Genomic DNA, 20,508 nt, shown 5'->3' with positions numbered 1-20,508 from the left:
ATTACGAGAAAGTGTTAGGAAAAGACGGACGATTATCCGTAATGAGAGTAGTGGGTGAAAAAGTGATCAATTTTTCTTCATAGTGGAAACATGACGATCACCACCATCTACACAACACCACTACTCCATTACTCAATCTCCTCCACTTCCTACGAGATCAGAGTTTTGCGCTCAATGACTTGTATAAATAGGATTTCAGCCTATTTCAACAACCACACTAAGAACACAAGTGTTATCAACACAAGTAGCCAGAAACCATTTTCTGATACGCAAGTCATAAACAGCCACACCTTCAACACTCTGATTTCAAACACCTTCTCTGCTTCCCTCCTTAAGATCAACCCTTCTCCTTCACCTTGTAACCGAATTGAATCTGGAACCATTCTTGGTTTAGGCCACAGTCTTACAGATTGATTTCTCGAACCTAAAATCATTCCCGTGCAGTGCATTTGTTTAGGTTTTGAACTCGTTTCTCATCAACACATCCCAAATTACCAAAAACAGCAGAATCAGTTTTTACCCCAAAACAACTGGCGACCACAGCGGGAGATTAATCTCTCGTTTGCAAAATCAATTTTCAATTTCATTTCAATTTTCTCAAAATTCAAAATGGTGGATCTTAGGTCTGGATCGGCGACCAATTCCGATGGAACTAGCACTGACAATACTCTCGGCGTTGATGTCCCTGTCAGTGGCGCTACCATACAGCCTGTCAATATGATCAATGCATCTCGTGGAACTACGTCCTCTACTACCAACACCAGTGGAGCAGGAGATATTCCCTCGGTAACACCTCCCATCACCAGAGCCAGAGCAGCCGCAAACCCCAACATTTCTTCAAGTGTAACGCCTCCAGTCGTCACCAAAGCAGCTGCTACTCCCCCGTCAGGACGAGGGGTCGGAGGAATCAGAGGAGGCCAGCCTCCTATTACCATTATCGATTTGATGGAGAGGCAAGAAATTCTCGCTAAGGCTCAGACATACATGGCTTCGACTCAGAAAGAGGTACTCACTTTCCTCAAGATATTAACAGAACAATTGCCACAAGAGTCACGACAGCCCCTGGAACCAACAAGGAGTACCTTCGACACGCCCGGCGCGAGTGCTTCAGCAGGACGTCCTTACCTAGATGAAGAAGCTTGTATTTCTCCTGAACGCCCATGAGAAAGGAACCATCCATCCAACTTCATCACTCGTGAGGATATGGAACGACTTCTCCAAAATCGAGGCAAGGAAAACCCGGTGGACCTGCACCAGCACTAACCTTCATATCCTCCTGATGTGCAGAGAGATCCCCTACCGAGAGGATATTCCTCTCCTCAGTTTTTCCTTTATGATGGTACTGGTAACGCTCGCGAACACATTTCTCGTTTTCTGGAATCTTTGGGAGAACACGAATACAATCACGTCCTCCGCCTGAAAGAATTCTCAAAATCGCTTACTGGAAGAGCATACACCTGGTATAACAACATCGCACCAAATACCATATTGAACTGGTGTGAGATGGTCACCGTCTTTTACAAGAAGTATTTTTTCGTGTCCGAGCAAATCACTTTCTCGGACTTGGGAAGAATGTTTCAGCGAAACAACGAGCATCCGAACGATTACTTCAAGAGATTCAGAATCCAAGCTTTGCATTGTCACGACCCGAATGTGACCGAACAACAATTGGTGGAGTCGTGCATTAACGGTATGGTTCCAATCTATCGTGCTTTGCTGGAAAACTTGCGCTTCCATACATTCTCTGAACTTCATGAAGCTGCTAAACGATCGACTACAACTGCACCGGCACTTTTAGAAAGAGCCAGGACGACCAGGGGTGAGGATGCGCACGAAACCCGAGGAAACAGGCGTCTTATCAACAAACAATACAACATCGGTCCTTCTGTAAGCGTGGTGGGTGAAGGAGGAAAAAGGAAAGCTCCAGCAATGGAACAACAACCCAAACGCGCAGCGCCAGCGCAGACGACTCCATCCCGGAAAGCCACGGCTAAAACTCCTGAAGCTGGAGATGCTGCTCCAGACTTCCCATTCCCAATAGATGAGGTCATTGAACTCCTGGAAGCATGGATACAATATGATGCAATCAAGCTACCTCATCTTAGACGTCCGCCAACTAAAGAAGAGATGGAGAATCCCAAATACTGGCGTTATCACAGGTTCGTCAATCACCCGACCAGTGACTGCAACAAGTTGAAGCGGATTTTCAAAGGGAAGGTGGATGCGGGAGAACTTCAACTAGGAAATGAAGGAGTCAACAGGGACCTTCTTCCTGTCAGGAGTTGCATGATTTCTAGGGACTCTGTTCACAAGACTGTGCAGTCTATGATGGAACGTTTATGTGAAATTCTGTATTTGTCTAAGGTACAGCGTCAAGACATGTTTGGGGCTCTTAACCGTGTCGTATCAGGCAAGCGTATGTTTCCAGTTAAGGAAGTTCCTCCTGAACCTCAATCCTTCCTAGGAAACGCGAGATGTAACTGGGGACTCCTGACCCTCGCTCGCTTGAAGGATGTCGAGTTTGACAACGCGCTGATTGATGTAGCACCTGATTTCAACATTGTCACAGTCAAGGCCCTGAAAGATGCAAAGATTTCGAAGCAGGAAGTTCTTTATTACCCAACCATAATTAAAAATTATGAAGGAGAGTTTAGAGACGCTTGGTACATCGACCTCGAAATCAAGATAGGATATGCTATGACACGCGGTAAGTTTTATATTGTGAAATATTACCCGAACTACGATATGATTCTGGGGCGCTCGTGGGTGGATAACAACAAATCAAAGTTAGGAGTGTGTCCCTTGCCAATGTCTATACCTGAAAGGATTACCAACAAGCCGTCAAATCCCGAAGATTATCTATTGTCGTATCAACAACTTGCCGATGTGACACAATTACCTTGAGAGAGCCCATCATCATACGTTAGAAGATTCCGAACCCAAGTAAGTCTCATCGAACAAACTTTTTTGCAATCGGTCACTCCTCCTTCTCCTAAGTCTCAGAGACTCTCTCCAATCAACAACCCGTCCGTCACTAGGAGATGTGAATGGGATGCTGGTCCTTTCAAACGCTTTGTTAAAAGTTTAGAAGCTGTCTCGGTCAAAGACGGCAAGCCCAAGGATCAAGTAGTTGTACAACGCCCAAACCCATTTCAAATTGGAGATTTGGTAATGAAGGCGACCGCATTTCAAGTTAGGGATGTGACGGTGAAAATGACCGCTCAGTCTGATTCACCTACAAAAAGGGAGGATAAGCCATACCTGGTGGAAGATGTTATCTTAGGCGGTTACTGTAAGCTCATCAATGCGGACAAACTGGAAGGCGTGACGATTCACTCACGATGGCTCAAAGCCTACAACACCTAAAACGCTAAGCTACCATTTCCTCCATCGTCCTCCACACCTAAAACGTTGTGCTACCTTTTCCTCCAGCGTTCTCTTTAATATTTCTTCCAGCAATTTCCTCTTTCATGCAATATTTGTAATTCCTCCAAAAATGATTCCACTGCTTGCATTCATAATTAGGTTTTCATTTTGTCAGTTAATTAAAGTATTATTTTCTTTTAGAAATCTCTTTACTCCTGAATCATGACACATAAGTCTTGAACAAACCTAAAACCCTCACCAGTACCCATCAGTCCAAACCAGAAAAAACAAAATCCTAAAGAGAAACATCCTATATCTTTCGAGAAACATTGAAGGCCTATATACAGGAAGAAAATGGCAAAGGGGATTCGTATGATCATTAGGGTAAAGCTCTTGGAAGAACGATCTACTCCAACAATGAAGCAGCATCACCACAATGGGATTTGCAAAACTCTGCCGACTGGAAACAGGTTCGTGGTTAATCTCTGGTTTCTATTATCGCATCCTCCTTCATTGTTTGGAATCGTGAGCAATCATCACGAAGACAGTACACATAAAACCCATCACTGGTTATATGCGTGAATTGATGACCTTACTGGAGAGCGTCACAATTGGGTCTCAAGGTAATGTGAATAGAGAACCATTGTTTAATTAAACCGAAACTCAGTCACGCGGAGCATAAAAAGGAATGTCTACAAACTATGAAAACGTTCAACAATGAATAAAAGCTACAAAAGGAAATCTAGTCATTGAAAGAATCAACAACATTGTCACAGAAACTGTTGGAAACTGATGCAACGCCTTCATCGCAAGCCTGCATACTCCAGGAAGCATCGACTTCCCCTTTTGATGCCGCTTCGACGCCTTCCTCAATAACTGCCTCAATATATCCTCCAGGAGATGCACCGACATCATCCTTAGAAGATTTTTCGACATCTTCTCCGGATGCCGCTACCATGATTCCTTCAGCATCCACTTCAGTATTTCCTCCGGCGGTTGCTCCAACACTTTCTACGGAAGCTACTTCGATTTCTCCTTCAGTAACTGGCCCAACAGCCTTCTGAGGATACTCTGGTTCGTCCATGTCAGAATCGAGGATGATGATTCTGTTACAAACAGGGTAATCATACTTGTTTTCACTGGAAGGCCGCTCATGATCGATCCTTCGCCGCTTTAGCCGAGCCGCAAACCTTTCAGCTCTCGCGCTTGGCATCTGAGACGCTTCGATGCGCCTCCATTCTTCCTCCATGTCGTCCGAAGTAAAGAAAGCCTGAGCACGCTCCCGAACTAAACGTAGTTGCAGAAGATACATATCCTGTATAGCACGACCGGCTTCATGAAACGGAGGATCTATTTTGACCATCACCTCCTCAAACGCACTAGCCTCGGGTTTGTCGACTTCAAAGCTCTTCTCTGGAGAAGTAAAAGAGTAACCATCACCAGCAGTTCCCATCATGCACTGCAAAAAGGGACGTTATGATCATACTGGCAACTGGTAAATAAAAATCGTTATTATCAATCAAAAACCAAACTGCATAATGAACATGGAGCAATACCTGGAACGAAGAAGAAAAGCATGGGAGAAAGCCTCAGCGTCTTCTTTATATTCCGGAAATCAGCTAGATCCCGCAAAGAAAAGGAGTCTCTACTTGCCGTGTATAAAGGCTCTGGATACGGAATAACAATCAAGTAGAAACTTATATATCTGATGATAACCGACGTGCAAAGGAAACGTGCCTTACTCAAGAACCAAGCCAAGCCTCTATCCTGGTAATATGCATCGACCTCGTCTTGTGAATTTCTTTGTCTGTCACCATCTAGTGCTTACCCGCAACAATGTCACCGTTACGTGCTAAGCAGGGGACTTAATGTTGATGGTGGTTTTTAGTTCGGGGTCAAAATCGTAAAACCCTATATTTAGCGATGTGATCCTGCAAAGGAATAAAGGACACTTGAAAGTAACGAGTGCTCAAACCTCTTTATTTACGCATGTATTGAACAAACTCAGTATATGTATATGAAATTCATTCAGAATGGTGTGCACAGTAGCAATCCCAAATATTCTGTGAATTCTATTTTTATGCCAGCATTATTAACTAATGCATGACTCGCCTGGTATTTTCCACGCTATGTTCTCAGCCGAACTCTCAATACTGACATGACATGACGATTAATGCTCACTCTCAGCAGAGTAGCATGAATCTCCCAAAGTGCAAGTATTGGGATCTGCGCAAAAATACTCATACATGCTACATCTTTCTGACAAAGAGATCAACGCTTTCACACACTTTTAATTAAAGTTAGCGTGATCAAACACATATTTATTCTTAAAGAAAATCTAGACTGTCAATATCAGTCTCAAAAAATAATCATGGCCACACAACTTGGCCGCACGATTTAACAAGCATAGCTAACTCCTAACAAAATTAGGCAATCAACGCAGTGACCACCGGCGGGCCCACTAGTGCCCTAGCCGATCGAGTCCCATTCCCGCGGCCACAAAGTGCTTTGAACGCCGATCCCAAACATGGGCGATCACGTTGTACAAGAATAGCTTGAACGAGTTAAGACCGTAAAAAACGGTCTCAAAAGCTATCATACCCGTCCAACTTCGCCGGCCTAGTTGGACGGCTTAGATCGCACTCCAAACGATCAAGGAAGTACCAATGCGTTCGCCACCAGCCCAATATTATCCCCTACCAATCGACTTGCTCATAGGAAGTTAATAGCACACCAAATCGTTCGATTGAACTAGGGTGGACGCGGATGCTTTGAAGCCCTAATTGGCGTTTGCGGCAACGCATTACTGCCGCAAATCAATCACGGCCGTCCATCTTCGCCAGCCTAGTTGGACGGCCTAGATTCAATTTCAGGAAACCAACGAGATGCTAACGCGTTCACCGTCGACCCAACTCCATCGTTGGTCGATCGGCTTGCTCATAGCAAGATTGGAACACATAGAATCGTTCAGCCAAAGTAGGGTGAACGCGCAACTTTGAAACCCTAATTGGCGTTTGCGGCTGTATGTCACTGCCGCAAATCGATCATGACCATCCATGTTCGCCAGCCTATTTGAATGGCTTAGATCTAATTCTAGATGGTCCAGAAGATATCAATGTGCACACCAGCGAGCCACCTTCACACATGGTCGATCGACCTGTTCGGCCTAAGGCTCAATGCCTCGAAACGCACGCCCAAGGAGGGGAGGGCCACACGGCTTTCAAACCCTGAATTACATCAGCGGCAACATATAACTGCCGCAATTCATCTCGTCCACCCAACTTTGCTATCCTGGTTGGACGACATAGATTTATTTCTAGCAAACTAACAAACTAGCATAGAAATCATCGGCCATCCCTTCTCCACGAGCAGCGATCGGCTAAGTAATGGTCTGTCCCTAGAATCACCAAACGATCACCCAAAGATGGTCGATCATTTTGCCTCCTTTAAGACGCTTATCCGAGACTTATTCAATCAAGCTCAAAAACAACGATGCTTCACACACATCGATTAATTTGAGTTGCTTTACATCATCGAATACATACATATTTTGGCCTCATAAACAACTTAGTTGTTTCACCTAATAGTATCATGTGTTATTCTCCGTGGCAGGTCCCACGACTTGACCCACTCATTCGAGACATCAAACATGTCACAAATTGGGGGATGCTCACTGGGGTATTGGTCTGGCGGTTTACAGCATGCAGCGTGCAACGCGCCCATTACGAGAAAGTATAAGGAAAAGACGTACGGTTAGCAGTAATGAGAGTAGTGGGTGAAAGGGTGACCGATTTTCTTTCATAGTGGAAACATGACAATCACCACCACCTACACAACCCCACTACTCCATCACTCAATCTCCTCCACTTCCTAAGAGATCAGATTTTTGTGCTCAATGACTTGTATAAATAGGCTTTCAGCCTATTTCAACAACAACACGAAGAACACAAGTGTTATCAACACGAGTAGCCAGAAACCATTTTCTGATACGCAAGTCATAAACAGCCACACCTTCAACACTCTGATTTCAAACACCTTCTCTGCTTTCCTCCCTAAGATCAACCCTTCTCCTTTACCTTGTGACCGAATTGAATCTGGAACGGCCATTTCTTGGTTTAGGCTAGAGTTTACAGATTGATTTCTCGAACCTAAAAGCATTTCCGTGCAATGCATTTGTTTAGGGTTTGAACTCGTTTCTCATCAACACACCCCAAATTACCAAAAACAACAGAATCAGTTTTTACCCCAAAACAATAAGATACATATAATTGATAACATTGTTGGGAGATTGAAATCTGTTTCAGATATTGCGATGGTGGCATTCAATGGTCAAAAAGGGTCCAGCGAATCTAAAATGAGAGAGATAGTCATTGAAGATACAAAGTAAGCAACTTTGTTTTAAAATTCATATCACGTTGAGTACATGGGTGATGAAGGGAACCACGAGCAATCGCGGTGTCTAGATTATGGACTAGGACCCCTTAATAAATTGATGATTAACCTTATATTATTAAAAAAAATGAGTTGATATGAAGGTAACTCTATGGGGGAAGGTGCATCTCAATAGAACATGGTGTCATAGAAGGACACAAAAATACTTCGATAATTGTAATTATTGCAGGAAAGTTTGTAAGCAAGTTTCGAGGTTAGTGATCCTCTACTAATTAACCACGTCATGTGCCGACATTAACATTTATTTGTTCATCTGGCATATAATTACACCTTGCAATAGGTACACTAGCATTAGCTACAACCACTACATCTAGAGTGTTGATCAATCTCGACATACCAGATGTCAATGAATTTAAGAAAAAGTAAGTGTGCATAATAGAAGATAGACGATATGACATTCATTACATTTGAAAATTTGAAAATTAATTTATCCAGGCTTAAATTAGGAGACAACGAAATTACAAGGACTGGCTCTCTACAGCCGGATGATTCTAACGAAAACAGAAAGACTATACAGGAAGCAACTGATATGATACAATACAGTGAAAATATGGTAAGCGTGTATTTAGTTTAATTTTTTACCTGCTAGAATAAAACATATATAAACGTGAGTTTTTCCGAGTAAATGGTACGAAAAAACATTCATGCAAGGCAAAGGTACTATGCTTAGTTGAGAATAAAGAATGGTAGTATATGGCATGTAGCACATATAGTAAAAAGGTTGAGTATGACGAAGACTAGGAAACATGGTGTAGAAAGTGAAATTTGTTTTTTGAAGTGGACATACCATGGTGAGAATGAATGTCGTGTTTTTTATATATGGATGGACAATATATTGAGACTTAGTAACGCCTTAAAATATACACAGGTATAAATTAAATTTGGATGTAAAGGATGAAAAAGATACTGCAGTCTTCACGGTGATGGGAAAGATAGAAGAAAAGTTGATGAAATGCAATGTGAAAGAACATGTAGATTACCTGGAAAAATTCAATGAGGTAACGACATATTAGCATGAACAATTAACTTGATAATAGATAAATGTACCGTGAACATATGCTCACCATATTATTTATTACCAAATACAAATTAACAAGGGAGAAAAAGCACATAGGTGGTTCGGCGAAATCAACGACCACACCTTTTTTTTCCTTCAAATTGGTAATCCAGGATTACAATATAAACGACCAATCTGAGAATTTTACGGTCCAAAAAGTATTCAATCCAGAAGGAGTATCAGAGGATTCATATGCTGATACGGGATGCCAGGAAGCTCTGCAAGCAATTTGTACTAAAGCATTTTTTTTCTTCTAAGTAATGACAAGGATGTGAAGCTCTTTTTCTCCATATGGTCCAGGTCGCGGAAAGAATGTTACACATACTACCAAAGATAAGGACGAAGAGATGTATAATAGGGTAGGAAACGTCCATTAAGTAATGACAAGGAAGCAAAGCAGCCAAAAAGACTCTACGAAGACCGCAAAAGAAAGTAGACTCCTATAGTGAATAGTAGGTGGCCGATGATTTTTCAATAAAAATATGAAGAATAATGGATTGGTTTAGCTGTATCTATTTCTTCTAAAAATAGGATTCTTAGAAGATTTGATAACTCTTTTCAGTACTAGCTTCTACATTAAGGTTCAGTTACATTGTTTAATATTTATTTTTAAAATTAATATTTTGGGTTATTGTTCTATCTTGGCATACTTAATGGATTATAAATCTATGTTTATCTTTTTTTAAGGATTATTGATGATATTCCCTAAAAATTACCTGAAGTGCAGTATTTATAATAACGGTACCTATGGAAAATCAAGTTAACTTTTTTGATTTCTTGGGTGGTGCTTATTACAGACTGTTGGGCCAATCAGTTCTTTGAAAATTTAGTTTACGATAATATTCTATTATTTACCATAGTGCCAGTAGTCCGACGGTAGCTTAGACCATAATGTTTTGCAGTTTTTTGCTTAACAACTATGTTATTAAATGGGTTCAGGTGTGTTCCCAACAGCTTAGAACACCCGTCAAAGTTCAGTCAAGCTTTAACTGCTCATTGCAACCAGCACTTTGTTTGGATACTCATCTTATATCACATTTAATATAAGGTAGAGTATTCGAGTTAATATCTCCAAGTGTAGGTGAAGTTGGGATGTAGCAAGTCATTCATCTCCGAGTAACTATTTATCCTATGGTTTGTGACCTTTGTTCAATTTCCATGATTAAGATCGAGTTACAGGGTAAGTACTTCCTATAAGATCAGTACTTTCAACAACAAATCGGACTTACTGAGGTGGAAACACAATGTTCACAATAACCGGGTATAGTTTTTCACGATGCTTGGATATTTAACAATGTAATAAAGGGTAAGTGGTTGCATTAAACAAAATTAAAGCATAAACATGTATAGAATCAACAATGGAACAGAGAATAGATGGTTGCACTGACAGTACCTATTACATGTTTGTAGTATTTGTTTTTAAAAGTTTCGACGCTTCGGGCCACAGGAGTTGCAAACTACATGTAATGAGCTAATTCACAGCCAATACAACCAGATCAATATATAGTTTTTTTTTAACCCAAGATAAACAAAATATCTGGATTTCGATGAATAACTATTTTAAGAATTTATTAAGTAGTTGCTTACGGTATGATTTTGTGAAATTTTTTAAAGTACGATGATTAAAATCAAGTTACAGGGTTAGTACTTCCAGCGGAAAAACTGGCTTGTTGAGGTGAAAAATCAATGTTCACAATAATATACATGCACACCACAAATATACTTACGGGTTTGTACCCAACTCAAAAATACCAAGAAAAATACAAAACATTTCAAACAGTCTACACAGTTTGCTAAAACTAGATGAATTAAAAGCCAACATAAAAAAAATAGGCTATATAAACCAACAGAAGGACAAAATGAATGATATAACATATAATTTACACCACTTCATTCCTAGATAGAGCTATCATAATTATGTGGAACATTAATTGTGAGATTGTATTACAAACCGTGAGTGCGCCTGGCGGAATAATATGCTTCTACAATGTTTGAGTTATTGTATTGTAAGATATGGTCGCAATCACATGTGAAGTATCCAAATACCTAAAAAAAAAACATTTCAAACAATCTACACAGTTCGCTAAACTAGATGAATCAAAAAAAAACCTATAAAATAAGGTATATAAACCAACAAAATGAGAAGATGAGTGATATAGCATATAATTTACACCACTTCATTCCTAGATAGGGCTACCATAATTATGTGAAACATAAATTATGAGATTATATTGCAAACCGTGAGAGGGCTGGAAAAACATGTAGAACAAAAATGCGTGCCAGAGAAAATTTTGTGGTTCTATAATGATTGGATTATTGTAGTGTAAGATATGCTCGCAATCAAATGTCAAGTAAACTACATCTGCTTTGCTAAAACAGAATATCATACTGTACTTTTTAAATTTATACGATATTTTAATAAAACACCACCAATTTAATTTTTTATGGAGTCGACTCAATTTGAGCACCTCTGCATTAAATTATTTTCGAAGTATATTGAAATATATTTTATAGAAATGTCACCTCATTTGTTTCTCCAACATAAATTAATCTTTTATTTTGATTTCTCTATTTCGGTCTTCAATAATGATGATTGGTTTAAAACTAACCAGAGATAAGTGAGTGATGTTTTTTTAAGATACGTATTTGCTGAAACTATTAACACTAATGTTATTAGGCGTTTACTGATCCGTTCATACGGAATGGAATTACCTTAAATACCAAACAAAAGCAATTGGATTTTCAGATCCACACCAAATGGATGGTGCTAAAGCTAATTACAATGTAGATATACGGGTTATGAATGCATAAAAACGGAAGATAAAGTTGATACGTTAAGTTACCTTCGCGACGTAAGTTGTACTAAAACCTGCTTAAATGCAGATTTAAGCAACAACTTGGAAGGTTGATCCGGGGCCGTAAGGCCCCGGTGATACCCAGTAACTTAATAAAAATGGGTCCTTAGTATCCCATTGGAATCATGAGATTGTTCTCTACAAATTATGCTTACTAACTTAATATCAAATTCGTACTAGAAGATACCTAAAATCGCTCATCAAGATGGCCACGAGGGGCTATTTTCGTATTTTTCAGTTTTGACGAGCCATTTTCGAATACCTATATCTCATTCAGTTCTTACTTAAATGATGCAAGTGTTACCTAGAATATAAAACAAGGTTTGGATAAGTTAGGCAAGATAAAGAATGGCCAAGATTTATTTAGGGAGAAGCTAAATCAATGGTTGTGGTTGTTTATATCATTAATTTCTCATAATAAATATTTTATTAACATGAACTTTCATTAAATATTTTATTAGTCTTTCATTATAAATATTTTAAAATTATCTTAATAAATATATTTTCATCATTACATATTTATTAATATTTTCTTATAAATGACTTATGATTGTCTTAATAAATACTTTCTCCCTTATAAAGCATAGTTTGGACAACTTAGGCAAGTTAAAGAGTGGTCCGGATTCATTTTTGGGAAAGCTAAATCCATGATTGTGGTTTGCTTTAACTAAAATTAATCATTATGAGTGTTTTATTAATTAGTGTCTCATTAATCTCTCATAATGAATAATTTATTAATTTTTCATCATTTAATGTCCTCTTAATTAATCTAATAAATATGTATTTTTACATTAATAAATAATTTTAATAAAAATTATATCAATAGAAATTAGTGGTTAGTAGTGGAAAAAATAGTGGCTGGCAGAAGCGGTGGTGGTAGAGGCGATAATATTAGTGGTGGTGGAAAAAATAATGCCGAAGGGTGGTTTTATGGTGGTGATGTTGGTGAATAGTCATGAACATTATTAGTTCTGTATATTTACAAAACATGCAAAATTGTGACGTGAAAGATGTAGTTGGTCATCAAGATTGATAAAAACAGATATCATATTTTGTGATAATATGAAAAGTTGGCTACAAAAATTTGTGATTAGCCAGATTATGAAAATTTGGCTATCACCGGTCGTCGGGGTTTCAATCTATTCAAAACTTTTTGGTCTAGAAATGTGAGATTTTCTCAAGAACCAATTTTTCGTTCATATTTGTTTAGACTTAGTAGAAATAGAATATTGATTTCATCTTGATTCAAAAACAGGTTAAAATAAAATTGTTTGCAATACAACAGAGTATATAACAATAAAAAATATAATTGAATAAATTAATTAACAACCTAAGTTTGTTCAATCAAAACTTTACTCATGATGTGTGTGATTTAAAATTAGAGGTATGCCAAACGGCCAACGGGAGGACGCGGCGGTTGTGGTGGAGAAATAAATGGTATTAAATGGTTTTGTAGTGGTGGCGGCGGTTGATGAGTAGCAATAGGCTACGTTAATTTTGTGTCGCTACAAAATAAGTAACATTATAAATTAGAAGTTGTGGTTGATGGTCTTATTAATAAAATAATCTCGGCTAAAATACGTGAAAAATCAAAAAAAAATAAACCAAAAAATGTCATGTTATATATTTACTACAAACAATCAGGCACAAGGTAAAATCAATACACAAAAATTACTTATTATTGGGAGGTGTCATTATAGTAAGGGATGTACCCTAGATATGCATACTTTTCTGCCTATTTCTTTGTATTGTACGAGAATATGATCCGTACCGTAACGGTCCAGGATTTGATCAATTATCGATGAGTTTTCTTGTACACCAGATACTACCTCCAAAAATTGGGGATATTTTACTGTTGTATTCGAAAGTTGAAACTGTAAAACCATACCTACTATACCATCGACATTATAAAATCATGCAACTCCAATATGGTGGAATCTTTTTGAAGATAGTGGACCCAAGCCCATCTGAATGCCGTGGAACCCTCCGAAAATAAAATTATTTTATGAGAAACTGTTTTGTGGTAGGTTCATTACAATTTGTGTGGCAAGTTTAGAGGGGTTAATAAAAGAACTTTTTTTGGGCATACCAAAAACTTTCTAGGCATATTGAATAAAGACAAAAAAGGTTGTGAAATAGCAAAATCAGATAACCTTTTAACCCAAATTTTTTTTAATGACAAATCTCCCCTTTACGTATTAGTGTTAGTAATATTGATTAGTGATTAAATATTTTGTTTAGTGATTAAGATAATTTTCAGAATTATAAAGGTTGTTTAGATGATTTTTTGGATCATGGTTCGGCAAAACAGGTTGAGGTTCGGTTCACATCTATGAGCCGAATCTACCAATTGATGAACGGTTCGGCTCACTGAATCTGTTTACTGCATGCGCCGAACCTATAATTTTCAATTCCAATCCTTTTGCTAGACACTAGTTCGGCTTATATGAAAGTTTCATAGTAAGCCGAACAACATCCTGAATAGCGCAGAAAAAAAAAATTACTGGTTCGACTTATATTTCTAAAATCGTATGAGCCGAACATCAATTTGTTATTTTTTGGGTTAAAATATTGTTATTGAATCGGCACATATTGAGAATATCGTAATAGCCGAACCTCGTAAATGTGCTAGGTTCGGCACATATTATGATTATCGAATACGCCGAACCCCTATGCATCTCTATCTGTGACTAGGTTCGGTTTGAAATTTCATGAAATTTCATGCCGAACTGTTCATATACACTCACAGGAAGCTTTTATGAAAAACATTTCGGCTAAAAACGCAACTCAATTTTGAGCCGAACCCAACACTGTAACCGTCATTTAATCGATGAAAAACAGCAAATAGGAGATTGGGTTTGTAAAACTTACTTTCTTATCCTCATTTCCGGAGTTGGAGATGCAGTTGGTTTAATTTCTGGTTCAATTGGTGGTTGATTTTCAGTTTCTACACCTTCATCTTCAATTGGTTCTTCTTCTTCAATTGATGGATTAGAAGACGATTTGGTTTGCCTAGTCCCTACTTTTCTTTGTACGAGTCATTATGTGGTTGAGTTTAACCTACGATCAAAATTTTACGAATCGACAATTAATCACGATGATGAACTTTTTTTTCGCAGGAGGGGGAAGAGTTCGGCTAGAGGAGGAAGAAGAGATGTTAAGGGAAACTGATTTTGATTTTTTAGAAAACTGATTTTAGATTTTTGTATTAAGGGTATATAGGTAATTGAACTACCCATAGGGTACCCCTTATAAGGTCACCCAAGATGAGACTATTGTTTTGCATGCCTAGAAAGATTTAGTTGTGCCCAAAATCAGGGCTCTAATAAAATCGATGGAAAATGATTAATCTAACGTGAGGTTGGTATCGGGGATAATCTCGTATGACTCAGTCATGGTGGGCCCCACCCAATCCTAGCAGACTGCCCTTGCTAAACTCTAGAGTGGACCTCCAAGGCAGAGTCACCCAAAATTATCCCGGTATCCAGCTCACGGCGGATGTAGAATCATTGAAAATTGATAGGGTGTGTTGGTTAAACTACAGTACGAATCACAAAATATAGGTTTCTGGCACAACTCTCCAATGAACATTGTAAATTTAAGACCCTCTTGGAAGAAATATATATTATCGGGTTTCCACATTTACATGTTCACTCCACCTGTCCATCAAATTCAATCTTAGAAGTTTCTTTCCTTGATCCACTAATATACACTCTTTACTGCTAAGAAGCCATACAAAGAAAAAATCGGGCTTCGCAGAAATCAAACTAAAAAAAATATATAAAAACTAAAATATATGAAGAATTCCCGAAATAAACTTCAACATCTTCGTTAAATTTCAATGAGTTTTTATGCATGGAGAACCTGGTTTTTTCTACTCAACTTTACAAAAAACTTAATGAATGAGACTATGAGAGGGTAAATTTTAATGAATGGGACTGAGCGGATAAATTGATGAAAAATAATAGAGAAAAAACCATATCATATTGTGCGCAGACCATCATTTCAGGTAATTTATTATTAGCACACAAAAAAATCCTTAGTTTATTTCCATACAAAAGGTATGTTCAGAAGTTCAGAATCTTCAAATAACCAAAGTTAAAGAAAAATGTTAAGTTACAATAAACCCCAAAACAGAAGAGACCACTTTCGTCAAGTATTTCATGTAGTGGAGAGCTGACCAAAATTCTAGAAATGTTACATTTTACCCTTGACCCAAAAAAAGGAAGAAGAGAATACAATGTCAAATATTCTTATTGTTCAATCTTCTGCACATAATATTGTTGTTGGGCAGACAATTACCAATGCAGTAATATGTAGTAGTATGATTAGCCCCTCTGTACACAACATAAGTAGTTGAAACCCCTTTAGATTGCTTGAGCATTTGAATAGTTTATAAATAGACATGCAAATGAGTATATTCAAAACATAAAGGATTGCAAATAGAATAGACATCACTTTTAACTTTTAAGCCATTCCGGTAAGAAGCATATCCCTAGCCATCTCTTAATAGATTAGATTACTTAAAATTAAAAACTCCACCATGTTTATCTGTGTATAAAAAAAGAAAATATAAACCGAATGACCTTAATGTTAGAAAGCAAAAATTTGTTTAGCAACCTGGCAGCCATGTAAATTTAGATAGATATTTAGTATACAAAACAAAGACATTTAAATAACACAAAAAGGTTCTTTCAGAAGTAGGAGTTTACACCCTGCAACAGACCTGCGACCAACTTCTCTGGCCAAACTGGTTTGACCGACGTCACAGTTTGAATGTGATATAAACCGGAGAATAATCTTTTTGTAAGAAAGTCAAATATTTGTTTGGTTGCTTACCTGAATTATCAACCTTGTTTAATGCCATAAAGTTTTAGCTCATGATATGGCTACAATATGCTACAGGTAGATGGAATTTAAAAATCAATATATCGGCATAAGTAATGCACCCGGTACATTGATTATAGAATCACGATTTTCTGATTTTGGTTAGACATGTTTCCTAAATTTTATTGTTCAGTCCACTTGGTTTCAAATAATCATACCTCCAACCTACTCCAAATTCAAGAAGGCAATCAATATGTATAAAAGTGCCCAGGTAAAGATGAAAAATATGTTCCTAGAAAGTTATTGCAACCCAAGTCGAATAAAGAAGGGAAAATAACAATCACAAACGATAAATTTAATGCTGAAACAATGCGGGTGAATAGGAAAATGCCTAAGTTCGTATGTCCTTACCGAGTTGCTCCCTTGGAAGATCAATGTAATTATCTGCCGTTTTCCAAGATGCCTGAAATTTGTAAAGAACGTTGTTGATATTACGATCAAATTGTCAAATGCAGTTCATCTAAATAAGTTACATGATGATTATTGAACTTAAACTTACTAACAAAAGTAGCAGAATCTGTATAGGTTAAGAGTCCACCAACTGATTTCAACTTTAAAACTTACCTTGAAAAAGACACTTGTGCCATCCAAGTTAACTACAAAGAAGAGATATCTGAAACATCTAATCCAAAAAAACTATAACATTTTCAACGAAAATATACCCTCTTTCAATTTATTTTGGTGACAAAAAGATTTCATGCTTCCTGCCAATCAACTTTTGAACGAAAAAATAGCATCACTTGTGATAAGTGTATAAACAAAAGCCCTCAATATGTTTGGTTCCGAAAATGCGAAGTAGACATAAATTTAAACCTTTAATGCAAGTACATGAATTTGTTCGGAGAGCTTCGCCGGCTAGTTGACATGAGGGACTCTTGGGAACGCCAGGTTCCAAGACTTTGAATTTTACTTCCCCATTTTGGAAGCTGCGAACACAGAAACCATGCTTTCAGTCTTTATGGCAAGACCGTCCATAACACTGCCCATTGGATAGGGACGTAACCAAAATCCATTGAGTTTAAATTCCAAATTAGTACTGATCAAATTCAAGATACAGATTAACAATTCTGTGAACGGTACAAAATAAAAGAATCACCCAGAAATAAATGCAGTTTAAAGTAGTAGTTGACTTCAAAACAAATTACATACTTACGCGTCAAGTAAGCATAGGCGGGATAATATACTTACTCTCGTACTTGCGGTCGTGGTTCCATTACGGTGCACGTAGGCATTCTGCAATAAAGAGAATGAAATGCAATTTTCAACAATGTTCTCAACTTTAGATATCAATCTCTAATTTAGCCTAGATAGTAGAACTTAAGTTCCGATATAGTTCATAGCACACTGTGATTCAGTCCGGACATTTGTTGTACCAAAACTAAGAGTATATGTCCTTTAACTTAAAGGGAAACATAAATATCAAAGTTAGATGGCATCAATGTATAAACCTCCATAGAAACTACAAATTACATAAAGCCATGTAATTTGAGATTGAATAAAATAGCACAACATTCAAATCTCAGTTAAAATCCAAAATTCTCGTGAAGATTCACACAAACATAGAAATTTCAATTACCGTGGAAGAGTTTCCGAGCCAGGAAATTTCATTTTTATTTTCTATTGATAACGATTCTGGGTTGTTGTTGTTTGGTATATAATTGCATAGAATGACATTGGCATATAATTTTGAATGCTAATGTTGCTGAATCCAGTAGCAGCAAGTCCCTGTCAGACTGTCAGTTATTGCGAAAAGTTTTGAATTTTACCATTGTGAAGTTCCAAATTCTTGCAGAGGTCTTAACTTAAAATACTCATCACCAAAACCCAGATTAGAATAGAAATCTACCATGGAAGATGGTAATGAGGAAGAACACAAATCAAGTACTATGCTTCAATTTCATAAGAAACAGCCCTACATTAGAATAATTAAAACTAAATTTTCAAATGAATGCAACTATACACTGAATTAAACAGTTCAACTTTCTGCTTAGAAGCAACAAAATGAAAAAGATAATCAACTTCTGAACTAAAATACCAAACACCACATGATTATGAAATAAATCCAATATTGAAAGAGACATTGAGAAATTAGGTGAGGGTACCTGAAATAACTTGATTGCGTGCTGCGAAAACGCAGAAAGCCTAATCACCAAAAGAAGAGTTAAATCAAATCTTTGAAAAACACATCAAAATGAAAAGAGTTTCCAAGTAGAACAACTAAATTGATCAATGAAAACAGAAAAAATGGGGAAAAGAAATAATAAGATCCCTAATTTTACATACCTGGGATTATAATGGATTTGACAGATTCTTCAAGCGCACCCTCAAGAGATCGTGGATCCTCAATTTGAAGTGCACCAAGAAAAGAAAAACAGTCGGTGTGCAAATTTATGGTCGAGTTCATTTCCATTGAATGACGACGAAATGAAACGGTAGAGACTTTATGTTTTTTCAGCGCCGTTTTCTTTCCCAGCATTCATTGAGGGAATAAAAACCATTTGTTTTTGTAAGAAAGAAAACTGTGTCTACACCGTTGGACCAGGGCATAAAAATGGGAATGATTCTCGGCCACGATTTGTCTCTTGCACTTTTCAACAATTTTAGAAGGATGAGAGCCGTGGATTGCTTGAGAAAGTTATTTCTCGTTCATTAAATAGAACAAACACCATTTGTTTTTGTAAGATAGATTTTAGAAGGATGGGAGCCGTGGATTGCTTGAGAAAGCTATTTCTCGTCCATTAGATAGAACAAAAACCATTTATTTTTGTAAGATAGGAAGCTTCGCTAAGTTAGGAAGATAAAGACCGGTCCTGATTTTTCCTTCTAATTGGTAAATTCACGAATACACGTTTATTTGAGAAAAATTCATTACATATTCTTTTATTCTCATCTCAAAAGTCAAAATCAAAATGGATTTGATCAACTGAATATACCAAACCTGCCTTCCCATAAAATTGACCAATTGATCTGTTGCTCACATTTGGTAGGATGAGTGGGTTTGAAAACTATAATTCTTTACTTTAGAGCAAACGAAAATCAGAAATAAAGTTGCGAAGGGAGATAGATTGCGGAGGGGAAAAAACTCAAATCTAAGAGTATAGTTCCGCTCAATATTGTTTCAATTTTCTCTCAATCTTCGTCCACCAAAACGTACATCTGTGACCTTAAACTACTCTGAGCTAACAACATACGAGAAAATCCTTATATATATATATATATATATTGTTTCATGTATGATTTTTTGGAATTTCTATCATTTTCTTGAATATCATTTGTTGTATTATATATTTAGCTGAAGCATACATTTTCAAAGATAACCTTATTGATTATAATAGCCTCATGGTTGAAATTTAGGGGTGCCTGTATTTTGTGATTAGTTAGGTTACGCAAATTTGGCTATCACACGTCGTTGGGGTTTCATTTATTCACAACTTTTTTGTCTAGGTTTAGACATTAGAGGAAATAGAATTTTGATTTCATCTTGATAGATAAACTTAGAGAGAAACTTATAAGGTTATTCAGATTACACATTATAATTTGATAATAGATTGGTATTTACAACATAATCTTACATGTATACAAAAGCCTCTGTTCTACGGGCTTATGTTTCAAAGTACAGAATAATTTGACTAGAAGTTATTTTTTATAAATAATCTAACATGATTATACGTAATTTATATAACACCCTTGCCATTATGGAAAGATAAAGAGTGGCCAAGATTTGTTTAGGAAAAAGCTAAATCAACAGTTGTGGTGGTTTACATCATAATTTTACATCAATAATTTCTCATAATAAATATTTTATTAATCCTACATTATAAATATCTTATGGTTATCTTCATAAATAAACTTTCATTAATCTTACATTATAAATATCTTTTTACATCATAA

The 20,508-nt window shown here is 37.1% G+C and overlaps 1 protein-coding gene across 8 annotated transcripts; it reads right to left on the bottom strand.

The window, feature by feature from the left end:
• Positions 1–15,733: 15,733 nt before the first annotated feature.
• On the bottom strand, positions 15,734–19,115 carry LOC113327566. 8 transcript variants are annotated; one of them, XR_003349028.1, is made up of 6 exons: positions 18,901–19,115; positions 18,720–18,759; positions 17,806–17,850; positions 17,117–17,543; positions 16,969–17,020; positions 15,734–16,281 (listed from the first exon to the last, which is right to left on the bottom strand). XR_003349028.1 is itself a non-coding variant. In XM_026574742.1 (6 exons), exons 1-5 carry the CDS (start codon positions 19,091–19,093, stop codon positions 16,998–17,000), a joined length of 414 nt encoding a protein of 137 aa, XP_026430527.1. In that variant the 5' UTR covers positions 19,094–19,115; the 3' UTR covers positions 15,734–16,281; positions 16,969–16,997. The 8 variants fall into 8 exon arrangements, 2 of the variants coding, with proteins under 2 accessions (XP_026430527.1, XP_026430526.1); XR_003349029.1 differs by having other exon boundaries at positions 17,182–17,543; XR_003349030.1 differs by having other exon boundaries at positions 15,734–16,067; positions 17,182–17,543.
• Positions 19,116–20,508: the final 1,393 nt, after the last annotated feature.

Source organism: Papaver somniferum, unplaced genomic scaffold, assembly GCF_003573695.1.
Source record: "Papaver somniferum cultivar HN1 unplaced genomic scaffold, ASM357369v1 unplaced-scaffold_104, whole genome shotgun sequence".
Lineage (NCBI taxonomy): Eukaryota > Viridiplantae > Streptophyta > Magnoliopsida > Ranunculales > Papaveraceae > Papaver > Papaver somniferum.
The sequence above is the reverse complement of the archived record's forward strand: the minus strand, read 5'-3'. Positions and strand labels throughout refer to the sequence as shown.

What these genes read in the sequence shown, in the direction of transcription:
- LOC113327566 (XM_026574742.1), bottom strand. Translation starts at nt 19,093, where the DNA reads ATGCTGGGAAAGAAAACGGCGCTGAAAAAACATAAAGTCTCTACCGTT. An exon ending in ACGCAATCAAGTTATTTCAG is followed by an intron (nt 17,851 to 18,719) that starts GTACCCTCACCT and finishes TCTTTATTGCAG; the next exon opens with AATGCCTACGTGCACCGTAA. An exon ending in TTCATGTACTTGCATTAAAG is followed by an intron (nt 17,021 to 17,430) that starts GTTTAAATTTAT and finishes TACAAATTTCAG; the next exon opens with GCATCTTGGAAAACGGCAGA.